Raw genomic sequence first — 12,975 nt, 5'->3', positions numbered from 1 at the left:
TCACACAGAGCCTTTGTGCTGGCCTCCAGACCCAACCCCTGACCATCTGGGCCCTGGGAGGAAGCGGGGCTTGGTCTCCGGGAAAACTGATGGGCCCTTCTCTCTTGTTCCCGCAGCAATGACAGCGTAGCCCCGTGGCATGAGAGATGGCCCACGTCACCGACTGCGGCACTCAGACAGACGCCGTGGTGGTGCTCTCCCTGGCGCAGGCAGCGGTCTTGGGCCTGGTGTCAGAGAATGAGCTCTTCGGCGCGACCGTCAGCCCCAGCGGCTTCTTCCCAGGGCTTGGAAACGAGCTGGCAGACACGGCCACCGTGGAGCCAGAGGAGCCGGAGGGCGACTACCGGCCGGAGAGCGACGGGCCCGCCCGTGCGGAGCTGCAGGATGAGGAGGCGCTGGAGGCCGACACCTCGTTTGAAAAGCACACCCGGAGGAGGAAGCGGCCGCCCGTGAGGCTGGTGCCCAAGGTCAAGAGCGAGAAGGCCGAGAGCAACGAGGAGGAGGTGGTGTACGAGGTGCCCGCCCTGGGGGAGGACAAGAGCGAGGTGCCCAGCAGCCAACCCCCCCGCCTGGAGGGCGCTGCCAGTGACCAGACGGTGCAGAGCAGCACCATGAAGATGATCGACCTCAGCGCCTTCAGCAGGAAGCCCCGGCGCCTCCGGCACCTGCGCAGGCACGTGCGGCAGGATGCGGCCCCGGGGGGCTGCGAGCACAGGCTCCGGGAGCCCATCCAGGCAGGGTACGCGGAGGCCAGCCTGAGTGGGGCCCCAGAGAGCGCCGAGGCGGAGGCCCTGCCCACCGAGTGCGGCCTTGAGGTGAGCGCCCCATCCCTGAGCGACGCGGAGGCACCGGTGCCCGAGCTGCCGGAGGAGCAGGTGAAGAGCGAGCAGGGCTTCGCGTGGCAGGACCCGGGGGACTTCGAGGCGGACGGGGGCGGTGGCAACAGCGAGCGGCACAAGAAGGCGCAGCTGGACCGGCTGGACATCAACGTGCAGATCGACGACTCGTACTTGGTGGAGGCGGGTGACCGCCAGAAGCGCTGGCAGTGCCGCATGTGTGAGAAGTCCTACACGTCCAAGTACAACCTGGTGACCCACATCCTGGGCCACAACGGCATCAAGCCACACTCCTGCCCGCACTGCAGCAAGCTCTTCAAGCAGCCCAGCCACCTACAGACCCACCTGCTGACGCACCAGGGCACGCGGCCGCACAAGTGCGACGTGTGCCACAAGGCCTTCACCCAGACCAGCCACCTGAAGCGGCACATGCTGCTGCACACGGACATCAAGCCCTACAGCTGCCGGTTCTGCGGCCGGGGCTTCGCCTACCCCAGCGAGCTGAAGGCCCACGAGGGCAAGCACGAGAGCGGGCGGTGCCACGTGTGCGTGGAGTGCGGCCTGGACTTCTCCACGCTGACGCAGCTCAAGCGGCACCTGGCCACGCACCAGGGGCCCACGCTCTACCAGTGCCTGGAGTGCAGCCGGTCGTTCGCCTACCGCAGCCAGCTGCAGAACCACATGCTGAAGCACCAGAACGTCCGCCCCTTTGTCTGCACCGAGTGCGGCATGGAGTTCAGCCAGATCCACCATCTCAAGCAGCACTCGCTCACCCACAAGGTACGGCTCGGGAGGGTGTGCTGTGGGTTGGAGCTGGCCCATCCTTCCTAGCAAATATCGGGGGCGGTTTTGCATTCAGTGGGACAAAGGGGCTGTAGGCTCGGGCATGCGACATCCCCTGGAGTAGGGGGATGTTTCCCAGCCCCTTCCCCACCCCGGCTTGTCATTGCAGTCCTAGGATCTCCTGACTCTTCTTCCTAAAGCAGGGACCTAACACGGGGCTTGGAAATGCTGCAGGACACGTCTTGCTTGATCTAAGAGGGAGTCCCAAAGCTGGGAGGAAAGCGGGGCACGGGTAACAAGCTGTCACCATGGAAAGTCACCCGTGGGTCCGTGCCTGGGCAGAAGGGAGAGCCTGGATCTCTTGGGCAGAAGGAAGAAGGAGCCGGAATGGGCTGTGGGAGCAGGAGCAGGCACGGCGACTGTTCTGGCTATCCCCACCCCTGGGCTTGCACCCAGGTTACTGTGTCACAGCGTAGCTCAAGGAGGAAGTCCCAGACTGCCTTTGCCCCTTGCTGTAACCAAGACACAATGCACGCACGCACACGAACATTCACAGCCAGGCACATGCACCCGCACACGGGCTCATATACACTCTCTCTCCACTTGAACTGGAGAGCAGGGCTCCTGGGGCACTTGCAGAAAGCCCCAAGCGCAGGGGGTTGCTGGGGTCAGTGCAGACCTCCCTGCTGGCCCATGCTCCTGCATCCTGTGGCCTCTGCAGCTCCGGCAGGCCCAGGGCACATCCCCATGTGGGGAGGGAGGTGCTTCCCTCAGGCTGATGCTGTCCGTGCCCCCGGCAGGGCGTGAAGGAGTTCAAGTGTGAGGTGTGCGGGCGGGAGTTCACACTGCAGGCCAACATGAAGCGGCACATGCTCATCCACACCAGTGTCCGGCCCTACCAGTGCCACATCTGCTTCAAGACCTTCGTGCAGAAGCAGACGCTCAAGACGCACATGATTGTGCACTCGCCTGTCAAGCCCTTCAAGTGCAAGGTACGGGGCAGGCAGGCGGAGGCCCCACCGGGCACTCGTGGGCCGAGCCTGACTTCCTGGGCCAGGGCACAGGCTGATTCAGGGAGCACGGGGTGGGGGTGTCTCCTCCAGCCCCTCACCCGGTGCTCAGGTCTGGCTGGCTGCCTCAGCCCTGGGGACCCAGAGCAGGACCCTGCAAGCTGCCAGAAAGCAGGGTTTGTCCTCAGCCAGGGCTGCTCGCCCCTCTGCTCCCCAAGCCCTGAAAGCTGAAGCAGGGCAGGGAGACAGCTGGAGAGCTGGCTGAAGTCTTGGTTGCTTGGAAGCGAGGGGATCACTGGGGAGTCCCGGGGCCTGTTTGGGCTGCTTTGGAAAGCCCAGCACCTAGGCAGCTGCTGGCGGGCTGGGCCCCTGTGGAGGATGGGGAAGGGGTTTTGCTGATGGCCAGAGTTTCATTCCAGGTCTGCGGGAAATCCTTCAACCGCATGTACAACCTGCTGGGCCACATGCACCTGCACGCCGGCAGCAAACCCTTCAAGTGTCCCTACTGCTCCAGCAAGTTCAACCTGAAGGGCAACCTGAGCCGGCACATGAAGGTCAAGCACGGGGTCATGGACATCAGCCTGGACAGTCAAGGTAGGAACAGGCTTGGATTGAGCCCGTGGCCAGAAGCCCCATTGTGTCCGGAGCCAGCATTGGCATGACCCCCTGCCGTGCAAGATGCCTGGCTGCTGTGTTGCAGGCTGGGCCCGAGGCTGCCCCAACTGAGCTCTGCAGGGAGCTGCCTGCAAGTGGGCCCTGGCGCCTGTGCTGTGACCCTGTGCGTCCAGGCCTTGCTCCCATGCCACATGTTTGTGCCAACTTGCCAAGGGCTTGTGCATGATCCTCCCGCACCTGGGGCCAGCCCCTTCCCACATCATGCCTGGCAGCTGGCAATTGCTATCCCTTCACCCGCTGCTCCAGGGCACCCTGCCCTGATGAGCCATAGCTTGGCTGGACCGCTCTGCAGAAGAGACCAGCGGGGACAGTGAATGCCGCCCTGGGCCTGTGGTCACTGTCTGTTGGCCTGCACAGTCCATCAGGATGGGGAGTTCACTCCACTGAGCTGCTGGCACAGTATGCCCCTGGTCCAGCATGCCTCCCTTTGCTTGGGGTGGCTGGGAGAGCGGGGACAGGCTGGTCCCCACCCTGGGAGTGAAGCAGGCGCAGGTCTCTGGGAGCAGAGTCTGGAGGAACGATACGCTGAAACACAGCGCATAGCTCCACCGCTGTCCTCACAGCTGCATCGCTGCGGTTCCCATGCACTGCATTGCTCTACCCCGGCCAGGGCAGCACAGCCAGGCTGAGCCCAGCTGGACAGAGCCCTTGGCTGCCCTGCCGCAGGGACACACCAGCTTGCATGCAGCAGCCCTCGCTGCACGGAGTCTGGCAAGCATGGTTAACCGAGGTGGATGCACCTCCCAGGGAGGCGGGGGGTAGCCAGAGCCTAGCCTGAAATTGCATGTCTGTTCGCTCAGTGAGCTGCTGCGCTCGCTCCCCTGGTGCTGGTGGGCTCCTCTCCATGCACGGGCAGCTGCATCCCTCTCCCACCCCAGCTGGGCCCCGGTTTCCACATGGCAGGGGCCTGCCTAAGCCGAGGGACTCGGATGCCCCTTCTGTAGCAGGGAGGGACAGATGTGGGGGTCAATTCCACCTGTCAGCCTGGCCCTTGTCCCTGCAGCTGGACTGGCTTGTCGCGTCCTGTCTTCCAGACCCCATGATGGAGCTGACGGGTGCCGACACCGCCGAGCTGGATGGGCAGCAGGAGATGGAGGACTACGAGGAGGAGAGCGCCTACGACTACCGGGGGGTGGGGCACGCCCCGGACGAGAGTGGGCTGACGGAGCAGGCCATGAAGGAAATGGCCTATTACAACATGCTGTAGCTGAGACGGGCAGGGCCGAGGCTGCGGCGCAGAGAACCGGGAGCCGGCTGGGGAAGGAGCTCCTGGCGTGCGGCGCCAGCCCAGAGTCCCGGCAGCGCCCGCTCCAGCCGAGCCCGGTGCACCGATGCTGCCCGCGTGAAGGAGGAAACGGGGATGGCTCCGAGCCGCGCAGTGCCAGAGGAAGGAGGAGCAGCCGGAGGCAGCGCAGCCGCCCCCAGCACTGACGCCACGGGCCAGCGGGTCCTGGCTGCTGCCTGGCTGGTGCAGCAGGGAGCCGGCTGGGTCAAAGCTCTGCCATTGCCGGGCCATCCCCTCTCAGGGCCCTCCTTCGCTGAGGGCAGCCATCGTGGGCCTGGGCAGCCACGCTGCCTGCCCTCCCTGGAGCCTACGTGCCGAGCCTCAGGGCGCACTGCTCCCGGGCATCGGCAGCAAAGGTGCCTGTGGCCGGAGAAGGTGCATCCAAGCAGCTCCAGGAGCAGCGTTAATCCTGTTCTACCTCCCGGCTCCCCTCGGGCGGAGGAGGGGGGGGGGGGGTCCAACCTGCCGCCTGTCAGCCCAGCCCCACCTCACCCAGGCCCAGCTCTTGCTGCGGGCCGATGGAGAGGCACAAATGTGATGCTCTCTAAGGAAGGACAGCACGGCACACGCAAAGTCAAGCAAGCTACTTGCCTGGGAGCAGCCCTGGCCTGACCCAGCTTGTGGCTGGATTGTGAAGGTAATTTATTCCCCTGGCCACGAGCTCCGCCGCGGGTGCTCCCCTCTGCCAAGGCTGCTCCCACCACCACTGTCCCTTGCAAGCTCATGGAAGCCATGTGTGAGCAGAGCAGGCGGCTTGGGTACTCAGGGCTTCCTGCCCTGGCACAGGGCGACCAAAGAGAAGCGCTGCTCCCGCTCCCAAGCGAAGCCCTGGCCTGGCCCATGTGCCACAGGCAGGCTGGGGCAGGTGAACCAAAGCTGCTGTAGCGCCACGGGCACTGCCTCTTTGTGCCTGTGAAGGGGGACGGGGCCCGGAGCTATGCCCTCTCCCCCAAGCTGCTGCCTCGTGGGGATGACAGCCACATACCCAGGGAAGCGCGGGGGTGAGTCCCAGCAGGACCCTCAGGCAGGGAGAGACCAGGCCAGCCACGGGCTGTGAAGCTCTGGGCGCCCCTAGCTCCACGGGCAGCAGCAGGGCCTGGTCCTGTCCTCCACCACAGCCCTTGCAAATCTCCCCTCTTGGGTGCAACCCAGGGCAGCCTCCATGCAGCCCTGCCCCTGGGCCCGAGCCAAGGAAGCCGTGTTTGCAGAGGCTCCCCGGAGGCAGCAGGAGTGGAGAAAAGCAGCTCTGACAGAGCAGCGAAACAGCGTGCCCGGGGCTAGAGGCTGCTGGCTCCGGCCAGGGCAGGTGCTCTGCCTTCCAGCCCCAGGGGCAGCTCAGTACAGGCTTCCCCGCAGGTCCGGGTACCTGGAAGGGGGGTGGCTGCCCGCAGCTCTCCCTCCCCTTTCCCTGGAGCCCACAGCACCTTCAGGGCTTTCAGGCCCAGGCCAGATGGGGGAACCCTTACTGCTCCTGCACAGGTCGTTTCTGGGAGCTGCAGCCAGGGTCCCCTGCCCTGGCGCTGCGGGGAGGCCAGGCTGCCTGGGAAAGCAGCACAGCCCGGGTAGGGCCCAGCGGCACTGCCCTCCTCTCTGCCCAGAGTGCAACGGCCCTTCTTCCCCTACAAACTACCTCTGTCCCCGTTACCAAAAAGCAGCCGCTCTCGCCCGGCCCCGCGCCGGCGTCCTCGCTCCTGCAGAGCAGGCAGTGCCTGCACCCACGGAGCCCCCGCCCGGTCCGCGCCGGCGCCGGCGGAGGAGAGCAGTGCTGGCGGGTGCGGCGCAGTGCGGTCATCCCCCTCGTGCGAAGCCCTACTGTCTGTGACTCCCTGTTTGAAGAGTTGTTAGCAATAATTCTAAATAAAGGAATATTCTTTAGCCGGCGCCGCATGAGTGCTGAGCCACGGGGCACTGGGCACGGGCCACGGCCAGCCCGGGGAACCGCCGCGAGGGGGCAGCAGCACCACGGCACAGCAGTTAACCCTCTGCTCGCTGCAGCCAGTGGGGTTTGTGAGGTTTAATGGCTATGTTGGGCACCAAGAGGTCAGGGGTTACATAAGTTAGGGCCCGTGGGATGGGCGGGCTGCTCCGTCCTGCCTCCCACGTGCTGGTAAGGGACCATTTAAAAACATGCCGTAAGAAAACCAGTTACAAAAGTTGCCCCACCAGGCCCCAGGCGCCGAGCAGCATCCACAGCAGTGCTGTTCAGGTCGAGGTGCACCGCTGGGGCTGGGCCGCTTCATACGCCCTACCCCTAGAAAGAAGCCCCCACCCCCCATCTACTGCTTGCCCAGGGCTTTGTCCAGGTTGCTCTTGATGGCGTCCAGGAAGTCGCCGGTGTTCACATAGTGCTCGTTCAGCTTCACACTGCAAGGCAGAGGCGGAGGGTCGGGGGGGGCGCGGGCACCAGCGCTGGCTTGCTGGGGCACGTGCTGCTCCGGGCCCAGCTGGCAGCCACACAGCCCCCCTCCTCGAGCTTGGGGGTCCCTGGGGAGGGATTTGGCAAGCCCAGGAGAAGGCGGCCAAGCCCCGCTCCACGCGCTGTCCTGGCTGGCAGCCAGAGCAGCAGCATCACCGGAGCCAGAGGCACCGCCTTAGGCAAACTGGCCTTCAACCCCTCGCTGACACGTCAGGCAGCTGAGCGCGGGGGCCTCGGCAGGGAGTGGCTCCTCTCGCACCCAGGCTAGCCCACTCGCTCCGGGACAAGGGGCTTGCCCACTGGGGGGGGACGAGGGGGCTGGGCATAGTGTCAGCACCCCTCCACCCCCAGCTGGCTCCAAGAGCATCTGCACAGTGGAGCCTGCCCCCCCCCACGGCAGTGTCACCTACCCCAGGACAGGCCCCTCCGTCCCGGGAGCAGGAGGCAGCAGCAGGGGAAGGCTCAGCTCTACGAGGAGCCAGGACTGGAGCATGCAAGGCCCAGCCCACCCTGCCCATACTCACTTGCTGAGGCCATGGATGCACCCTGCGAGGTCCTTGGTCATCGCCCCGCTCTCCACGGTCTCGACACAGACCTTCTCCAGTGTCTGGGCAAACCTGGGGGCGCAGCAGGGTCAGGCCCCGCTCCCTGGATGGCCAGGCCCAGCTGTGCACACACTGCCAGGACCCAGTTTCTCCCACCCTCGTGTTGGCTTGCGCAAGCAGGAGCCCAGCCCTAGTCCTACCCCACCCCACCCCACCCCATCCGATCAGCCTGCTCTGGCCTCCCGATGCCTTGGGGCAGCCAACCCTGCCGGGGGCAGGCAGCCTGGTCTGTCCCGGTTAGGGCACGGGTCAGCTCCCACGCTGAGCAGCCACGTGCCTTCATGCCAAGGGAGGGCAAAAGGGCAACGTGGGCCCAGCAGCCCAGCGTCTGGGCCAGCCGGTGGCTCTGCTTACTTGATCAGGTCAGGGTTGCTATCCAGCTTGCCTCTGTGCTCCAGACCCCGCGTCCAGGCAAAGATGCTGGCAATGGGGTTGGTGCTGGTGGGTCGTCCCTGCAAATGCAGCCACATGGTGCCACCGGCAACGGAAAACCCTCAGACCAGCCCCGGGTCCCACCACAAGGCATCACCCAGCCACTCCCTTCCCCACCTGCTCAGCAGCTCTGCGTGCGGAGGCGCCCGTCTGCCTAGCGGGGGGCAAACAAACAGCCCTTGGGGACCAGCCCTTTCCTCCCTCCAGGCCACAGCAGGCACTGGCGAGGGGGGCAGCGACTCACCTTCTGGTGCTCCCGGTAGTGGCGGGTGACGGTGCCATGTGCTGCCTCCGCCTCGATGGTCTTGCCGTCCGGGCAGACGAGGACCGAGGTCATCAGCCCCAGGGAGCCGAACCCTAAAGCAGGGAGCAGGCTGCGGTCAAGGCATGGGGGACGGGCTCAGACGTGGGGTGCCCTGACCCTGCCGGGAGATACCCCGAGCTCCCGCCTCCGTGGACACCGCAGCAGTGCTGCCCCCCTCCCCCAGCACCTTGCGCTAGGATGTCCGATTGCACGTCCCCATCGTAGTTCTTGCAAGCCCAGACGAAGCCGCCCACAGACTTCAGCACCTGGGCCACCATGTCATCAATGAGCCGGTGCTCGTACCAGATCTTCAGCTTGTCGAAGTCTGTCTTATAGTGCCTGGGGGAAGGGGAGGGGTTACCCAGGGGCAGGGGGCGAGGGCAGCACCACCCTCCTTCCAGACGGGGTGGGAGACTGACCACCCACACTTCGTGGCACTGGTCTCATCCTGCCAGGCAGGCCCTGCCTGGTCTTGACCCCCTGTGAGGCAGGCTGCTGAGGGCAGGGGCAGGGGCAGGGGCAGGGCCAGGGGGTGCCCCCCAGTACCACTCCACGCTCGTACTTCTCAAAGATCTCCTGGAAGATGTCCTTGAAGCGCCCGTCATAGGCCTTGAGGATGGTGTTCTTGGTGCTCATGTAGAGGGGCCACTTCTTGTTGATGGCGTACTGGAAGCAGCTGTGCGCGAAGCCGGCGATGGACTGCGGCGGATGGGCAGACGGACGGACGTGGGCTCAGCCAGGCCCCACGCCCCTCCGCACGCAGCTGCTCTGCCCCACCGCCTGGAGGAAGGTGCTCTGCCCAGCTGCGGGCTGGGGAGCCCCGTCTTGAGGGGCAAATGCACTGGCCCATCCCCAGGGCCAAGGCCGGGGGAAGGGTGTAGGCTCCCCATCACTGGCCTGAGCCAGGAGCAAGTAGCTTTACTAACTCTGCGCCTCCCCCACAAGCCTGAGTCCAGCCAGGACAGGAGGGCCAGCCCGCCATCGCGACCCCCAGACCAGCGCCTACGGAGCTCCTGGGGAGGAAGCGCCCAGCCGCCCAGCACTGTGAGCCCCCCTGGCAGGCCCTGACCAGCCCTCCTCTGGCCCTCGATGTGCCTGGCTCCCACGCGGCGGCCCTCACCTCGTCCGTGTTGTACATGCCCATGCCCACGCCGCCCCCGGGGAAGTTGTACACCTCCCACTCCTTCACACCGCTGCCGTCCTTCGGGGTGAACACCATCTTGAACGTCCCGGACTTGTCCACCACGAAGTCCGTGGCCTTGTACTGCAAAGCAGAGTCCGGAGTCACCCTGGCTGCACCCCGCTGTGCCCGTGGCTCCCCCTGCCCAGGCTGCGTGTCCCGTGGGCACACCTGGTCACCGTGGGCGTGCCTGCCGATGGTGATGGGCTTGTTCCAGCCCGGGACCAGGCGGGGAATGTTATTGCAGATGATGGGCTCCCGGAAGACGGTGCCGCCCAGGATGTTTCGGATCGTGCCGTTCGGGCTCTTCCACATCTTCTTCAGCTTGAACTCTGGGGAGTGCAGGCAGGTGAGGCGCTCTGTGCCCCCTACCCACAAGGGCAGGGACCCACCGGCCCCTGCCAGCCCCAGCCCAGACCTAACCACAGCACTGTCTGGAGTCTGCTCTGACCAGGGGGCTGAGCCCAGGCCCCGACCCCTTCCCATCCCCACAGGCGAGTGCAGAAGTTCACCGCTGCCACGCACTGGGACTGTGCAGCCCAGGGCAGCGTCCTCCTGGTGCTCGTGGTACTGAGGTTAGACCCCAAGTCACCACCTCCCCCCAGGTGTGAATGAAGCGCCTTGCCCCGTGGGGGCAGGGGCCGGGGAGGGGGGAAGGTCCCTGAGCCACGCCACTCTGTCCCCGAGCCCCCCGCACCTTCCACCCTGGCCTCATCGGGTGTGATGGTGGCACACTTCACGGCCACATTGTACTTCTGCGTGGCCAAGGCCGAGTCGATGGTGACCTGGTCGTTCGTCTGGTCCCGGTTCGGCAGACCCAGGTCGAAGTACTTCAGCTGCACGTCTGCGTTGGGCAGGATCAGCTAGCGGGCGCCGAGGGGAGAGAGCTCAGAGTGGGGCAGGGACCCCCCCACCCCCATCGTCCCCCATGCCAGGGCTCCCCCCCAGGCATCCAAGGGCAGCCCCCGCCCAGCTGCGGCCGCCAGCCGAGATGCAGCGTGGGGTGGTGCCGGCGCTACAGCTCCCGCCAGGCGGTTTCGCTTTCGGGCTCGGCTCCCTGCCTCAGCAGGAAGCTGCAGGCCCAGGCGGGACGTTTCGGTCAGACACCTGCTTCCTGGACAGGGCCCACTCGTGCATCTCTCCCCGTCCCCACAGCTCCCGCAGACGGGTCGGGGCAGGGGATCGGCTCGACACAGACCCAGAGGCCCAGGCTGCGCGAGGCCCCAGCCAGCCACCTGCCCCGGGGCAGGGTGGCAGGGGCAGGCTGGGCGTGGGCTGCTTCCCCGGCCTGCCGGCGCCCCGGGAGCCATGGAGCCCCCAAGACGCAGCCGCGCGCTCCCCACGCCCAGGCACTACCTTCTCCTTGATGAAGGCCCAGATGATCCGTGTCATCTCGTCGCCGTCCATCTCCACCACCGGGTTGGCCACCTTAATCCGCTTGTCGGCATCTGGGGAGAAGCCCTGGCTGTCAGAGCGGCCGCGGGGGCAACCCCCCCACCTGCCCCCGAGCCCCGGGCCGGCAGCGCCGAGCAGGAGCGGCGGGGGAGGCCGGCAGGCAGGCCTGTCCCCAGCACGGGGTTTATCCAAACAATTCCCCTCCTGACTCAGCTCGGCTGGCCCGTGGCCAGGGCTCCTGGGCTGGAGAACGTGGCAGAGGGCCAGGGCCGCAGGGAGCCGCGTCCCGCAGGGGGACGAACCCCTAGGACAAGGGCCCTGGAGCCCGTCCACCCCGGCGCGGAGCTCGAGTCCCTGCAAGGGTGCGCGCTGAGACCCTGCCGGGCAGCGGGGACTTCCCACCCCCGCTGCCCTCCCGGGGGCAGCTTCACCTGGAAGAGGGGCAGGAAGCCAGGTCCCAAACCAGGGGCCCGGCGGGGAAGGGCTGGCGTGCCCCGCGACCCTCCGCGCGCTGCTCCCGCCCTCGAGGCAGGGCGGCGCAGGCGACAAGGACGCGGCGGCCGGGCCCAGGGGGACACGGCCACGGCCACGGCCACGGCCACGTGTCGGCAGGGCCGAGGGCTGCTCCGTGCGCCCGCGCACCCAGCGCCCGCCGCCCGCCGCCCTTGGACGCCCTTCCCGGCCGGGCGCGAGCAGCTCCGCCAAGGGGAGCGGCGGGCGGAGCCAGGCGGCAGCTGCCGCTGCCCTTCACCGCCGGCCCGGCCCGGCCCGGCCCGGCCCGGCACTCACAGTGTCTCCGCGGGGCGGCGGCGGCGGCGGCGGCGGCGGGCGCGGGGCGCGGGCGGAGGCAGAGCGCGGGCGCGGCGCGCAGGTAACGGGCCATCGCGGGCGGCGGAGCGCGGGGCGCGGAGCGGGGCCGGGCCGCGGACACGTGAGCGCCGGGAGCCGCATTGGGCAGCAACGCCCGGGCCCTCCCCGGGGCGGAGCCGGGCCCCGCCGGCGCCACGTGCCCCGCCCCGCCCCGCCCCGCCCTGCCGCGGGGCAGCCCGCGCCCCCCGGGGCGCTGCGAGTCTCGGAGCCGCCGCCGCGGCCGGCAGCACCCGGCGGGGCCAAGGGCGGCCGGCTCGGCCGCGGCCTGCAGCCGGGCCCGCCCCGCCCCGCCCCGCGCGCGGGCAACCCGGCCGCCCCGAGGAGCGGGCGCGCGGGGCAGCGCAGCGCAGCGCAGCGCGGAGCCTGGCCCGCCGCGGGGCCTTGCGGAGCCGCTCGCGCCGCGCCCGCCCAGGCCGGGGCCGGCACCGATCGCGCAGTGCGCCCCGGCCCCCGCGCTCGGAGCTGCCCTGGGCCTTTCAGGGGGCCTCTGCCCCGCCGCCGTGCGCGTGATCCTGCCACAGCCCCTGCCTGGTCCAGGCCCGTGCGGGGGCCGCCTGGGCCTGCTCTTCCCGCACCCGCAGCCGAGGGCGCCCGGCCCAGGCTGCCTCTAATTTTAGCAGCTCCATATCCCATTACTGGGAAAGGAGCCACGGGCACATGGGGCCGCCTGGCTGGGGGCCACCCCGCAGCCCCCACGGGCAGGCGCGGGCGTGAGCGGTCACGCGAGCCCGGGCCCACGGCCTGCCGCCCCCCACGCTCTGCCCGCAGCATGCGGCAGCGCCACGCGGAGTGGGGCTGCAGCCACCCAGGCCGCCCGCCAGGGGGCGCCGCTGCGCCGCGCTGCCGGGGCCACGGGTGTTCATGGCCCACGCCGCGCGGAGCCCACCCGCACCCAGCCCCTGCGGCGCTTTGCCGGACGGCGCTGGTGCGGGCGTCTCCGCTCCAGCCGGCTCCCGCCCCGGCCCTGCTGGAGCCGAGCAGGGCCCTTCCCAGCCCCCGGGCCGTGGGGGCCCCGGGAGATGGGGTGCGGCCTGGGGGGCCCAGGGCAACCCCCAGCCCTGGCAGGAGCCCTGTGCCTGGTAGCTGGGGTGGGTACGGGTGGCGGGTGTTTGCTGCTCCCGCCCTCGGGGCCAGTTCCCTGCAGGCCCTGGTGCAGCCTGGCTCAGGCCTCGGTCACCGCACGC

General features: G+C 68.2%; 2 protein-coding genes across 9 annotated transcripts in view; one reads left to right on the top strand and one right to left on the bottom strand.

Annotated features, from left to right (window-relative positions):
* ZNF710 (zinc finger protein 710) overlaps nucleotides 1-6,464 on the top strand; it is a 44,780-nt gene extending 38,316 nt beyond the window's left edge. For 7 of the 8 annotated variants that reach the window (XM_090029921.1, XM_090029926.1, XM_090029922.1 and 4 more), the window contains exons 2-5: nucleotides 117-1,616; nucleotides 2,420-2,611; nucleotides 3,049-3,223; nucleotides 4,308-6,464. In XM_090029921.1, the coding sequence (XP_089886047.1) occupies nucleotides 147-1,616; nucleotides 2,420-2,611; nucleotides 3,049-3,223; nucleotides 4,308-4,735 (2,265 nt within the window). In that variant the 5' untranslated portion in view covers nucleotides 117-146 and the 3' untranslated portion in view covers nucleotides 4,736-6,464. The remainder of the gene's footprint in view (nucleotides 1-116; nucleotides 1,617-2,419; nucleotides 2,612-3,048; nucleotides 3,224-4,307) is intronic. The other variant, XM_090029929.1, reaches the window with a different exon arrangement.
* A 124-nt stretch (nucleotides 6,465-6,588) lies between these two features.
* Nucleotides 6,589-11,908, bottom strand: IDH2 (isocitrate dehydrogenase (NADP(+)) 2). Its single transcript, XM_090029930.1, has 11 exons — nucleotides 11,711-11,908; nucleotides 10,883-10,974; nucleotides 10,224-10,389; nucleotides 9,698-9,858; nucleotides 9,467-9,610; nucleotides 8,909-9,045; nucleotides 8,534-8,685; nucleotides 8,287-8,399; nucleotides 7,965-8,062; nucleotides 7,530-7,622; nucleotides 6,589-6,953 (listed from the first exon to the last, which is right to left on the bottom strand). Exons 1-11 carry the CDS (start codon nucleotides 11,802-11,804, stop codon nucleotides 6,866-6,868), a joined length of 1,338 nt encoding a protein of 445 aa, XP_089886056.1. The 5' UTR covers nucleotides 11,805-11,908; the 3' UTR covers nucleotides 6,589-6,865.
* Between the last annotated feature and the right edge of the window lie 1,067 nt (nucleotides 11,909-12,975).

This window comes from Crocodylus siamensis, chromosome 15 (genome assembly GCF_052110815.1).
Source record: "Crocodylus siamensis isolate JL-2025a chromosome 15, ASM5211081v1, whole genome shotgun sequence".
NCBI classification, from domain to species: Eukaryota; Metazoa; Chordata; order Crocodylia; family Crocodylidae; genus Crocodylus; species Crocodylus siamensis.
Note: the sequence above shows the minus strand (reverse complement) of the source record. Positions and strands in the feature narration are given on the sequence as shown.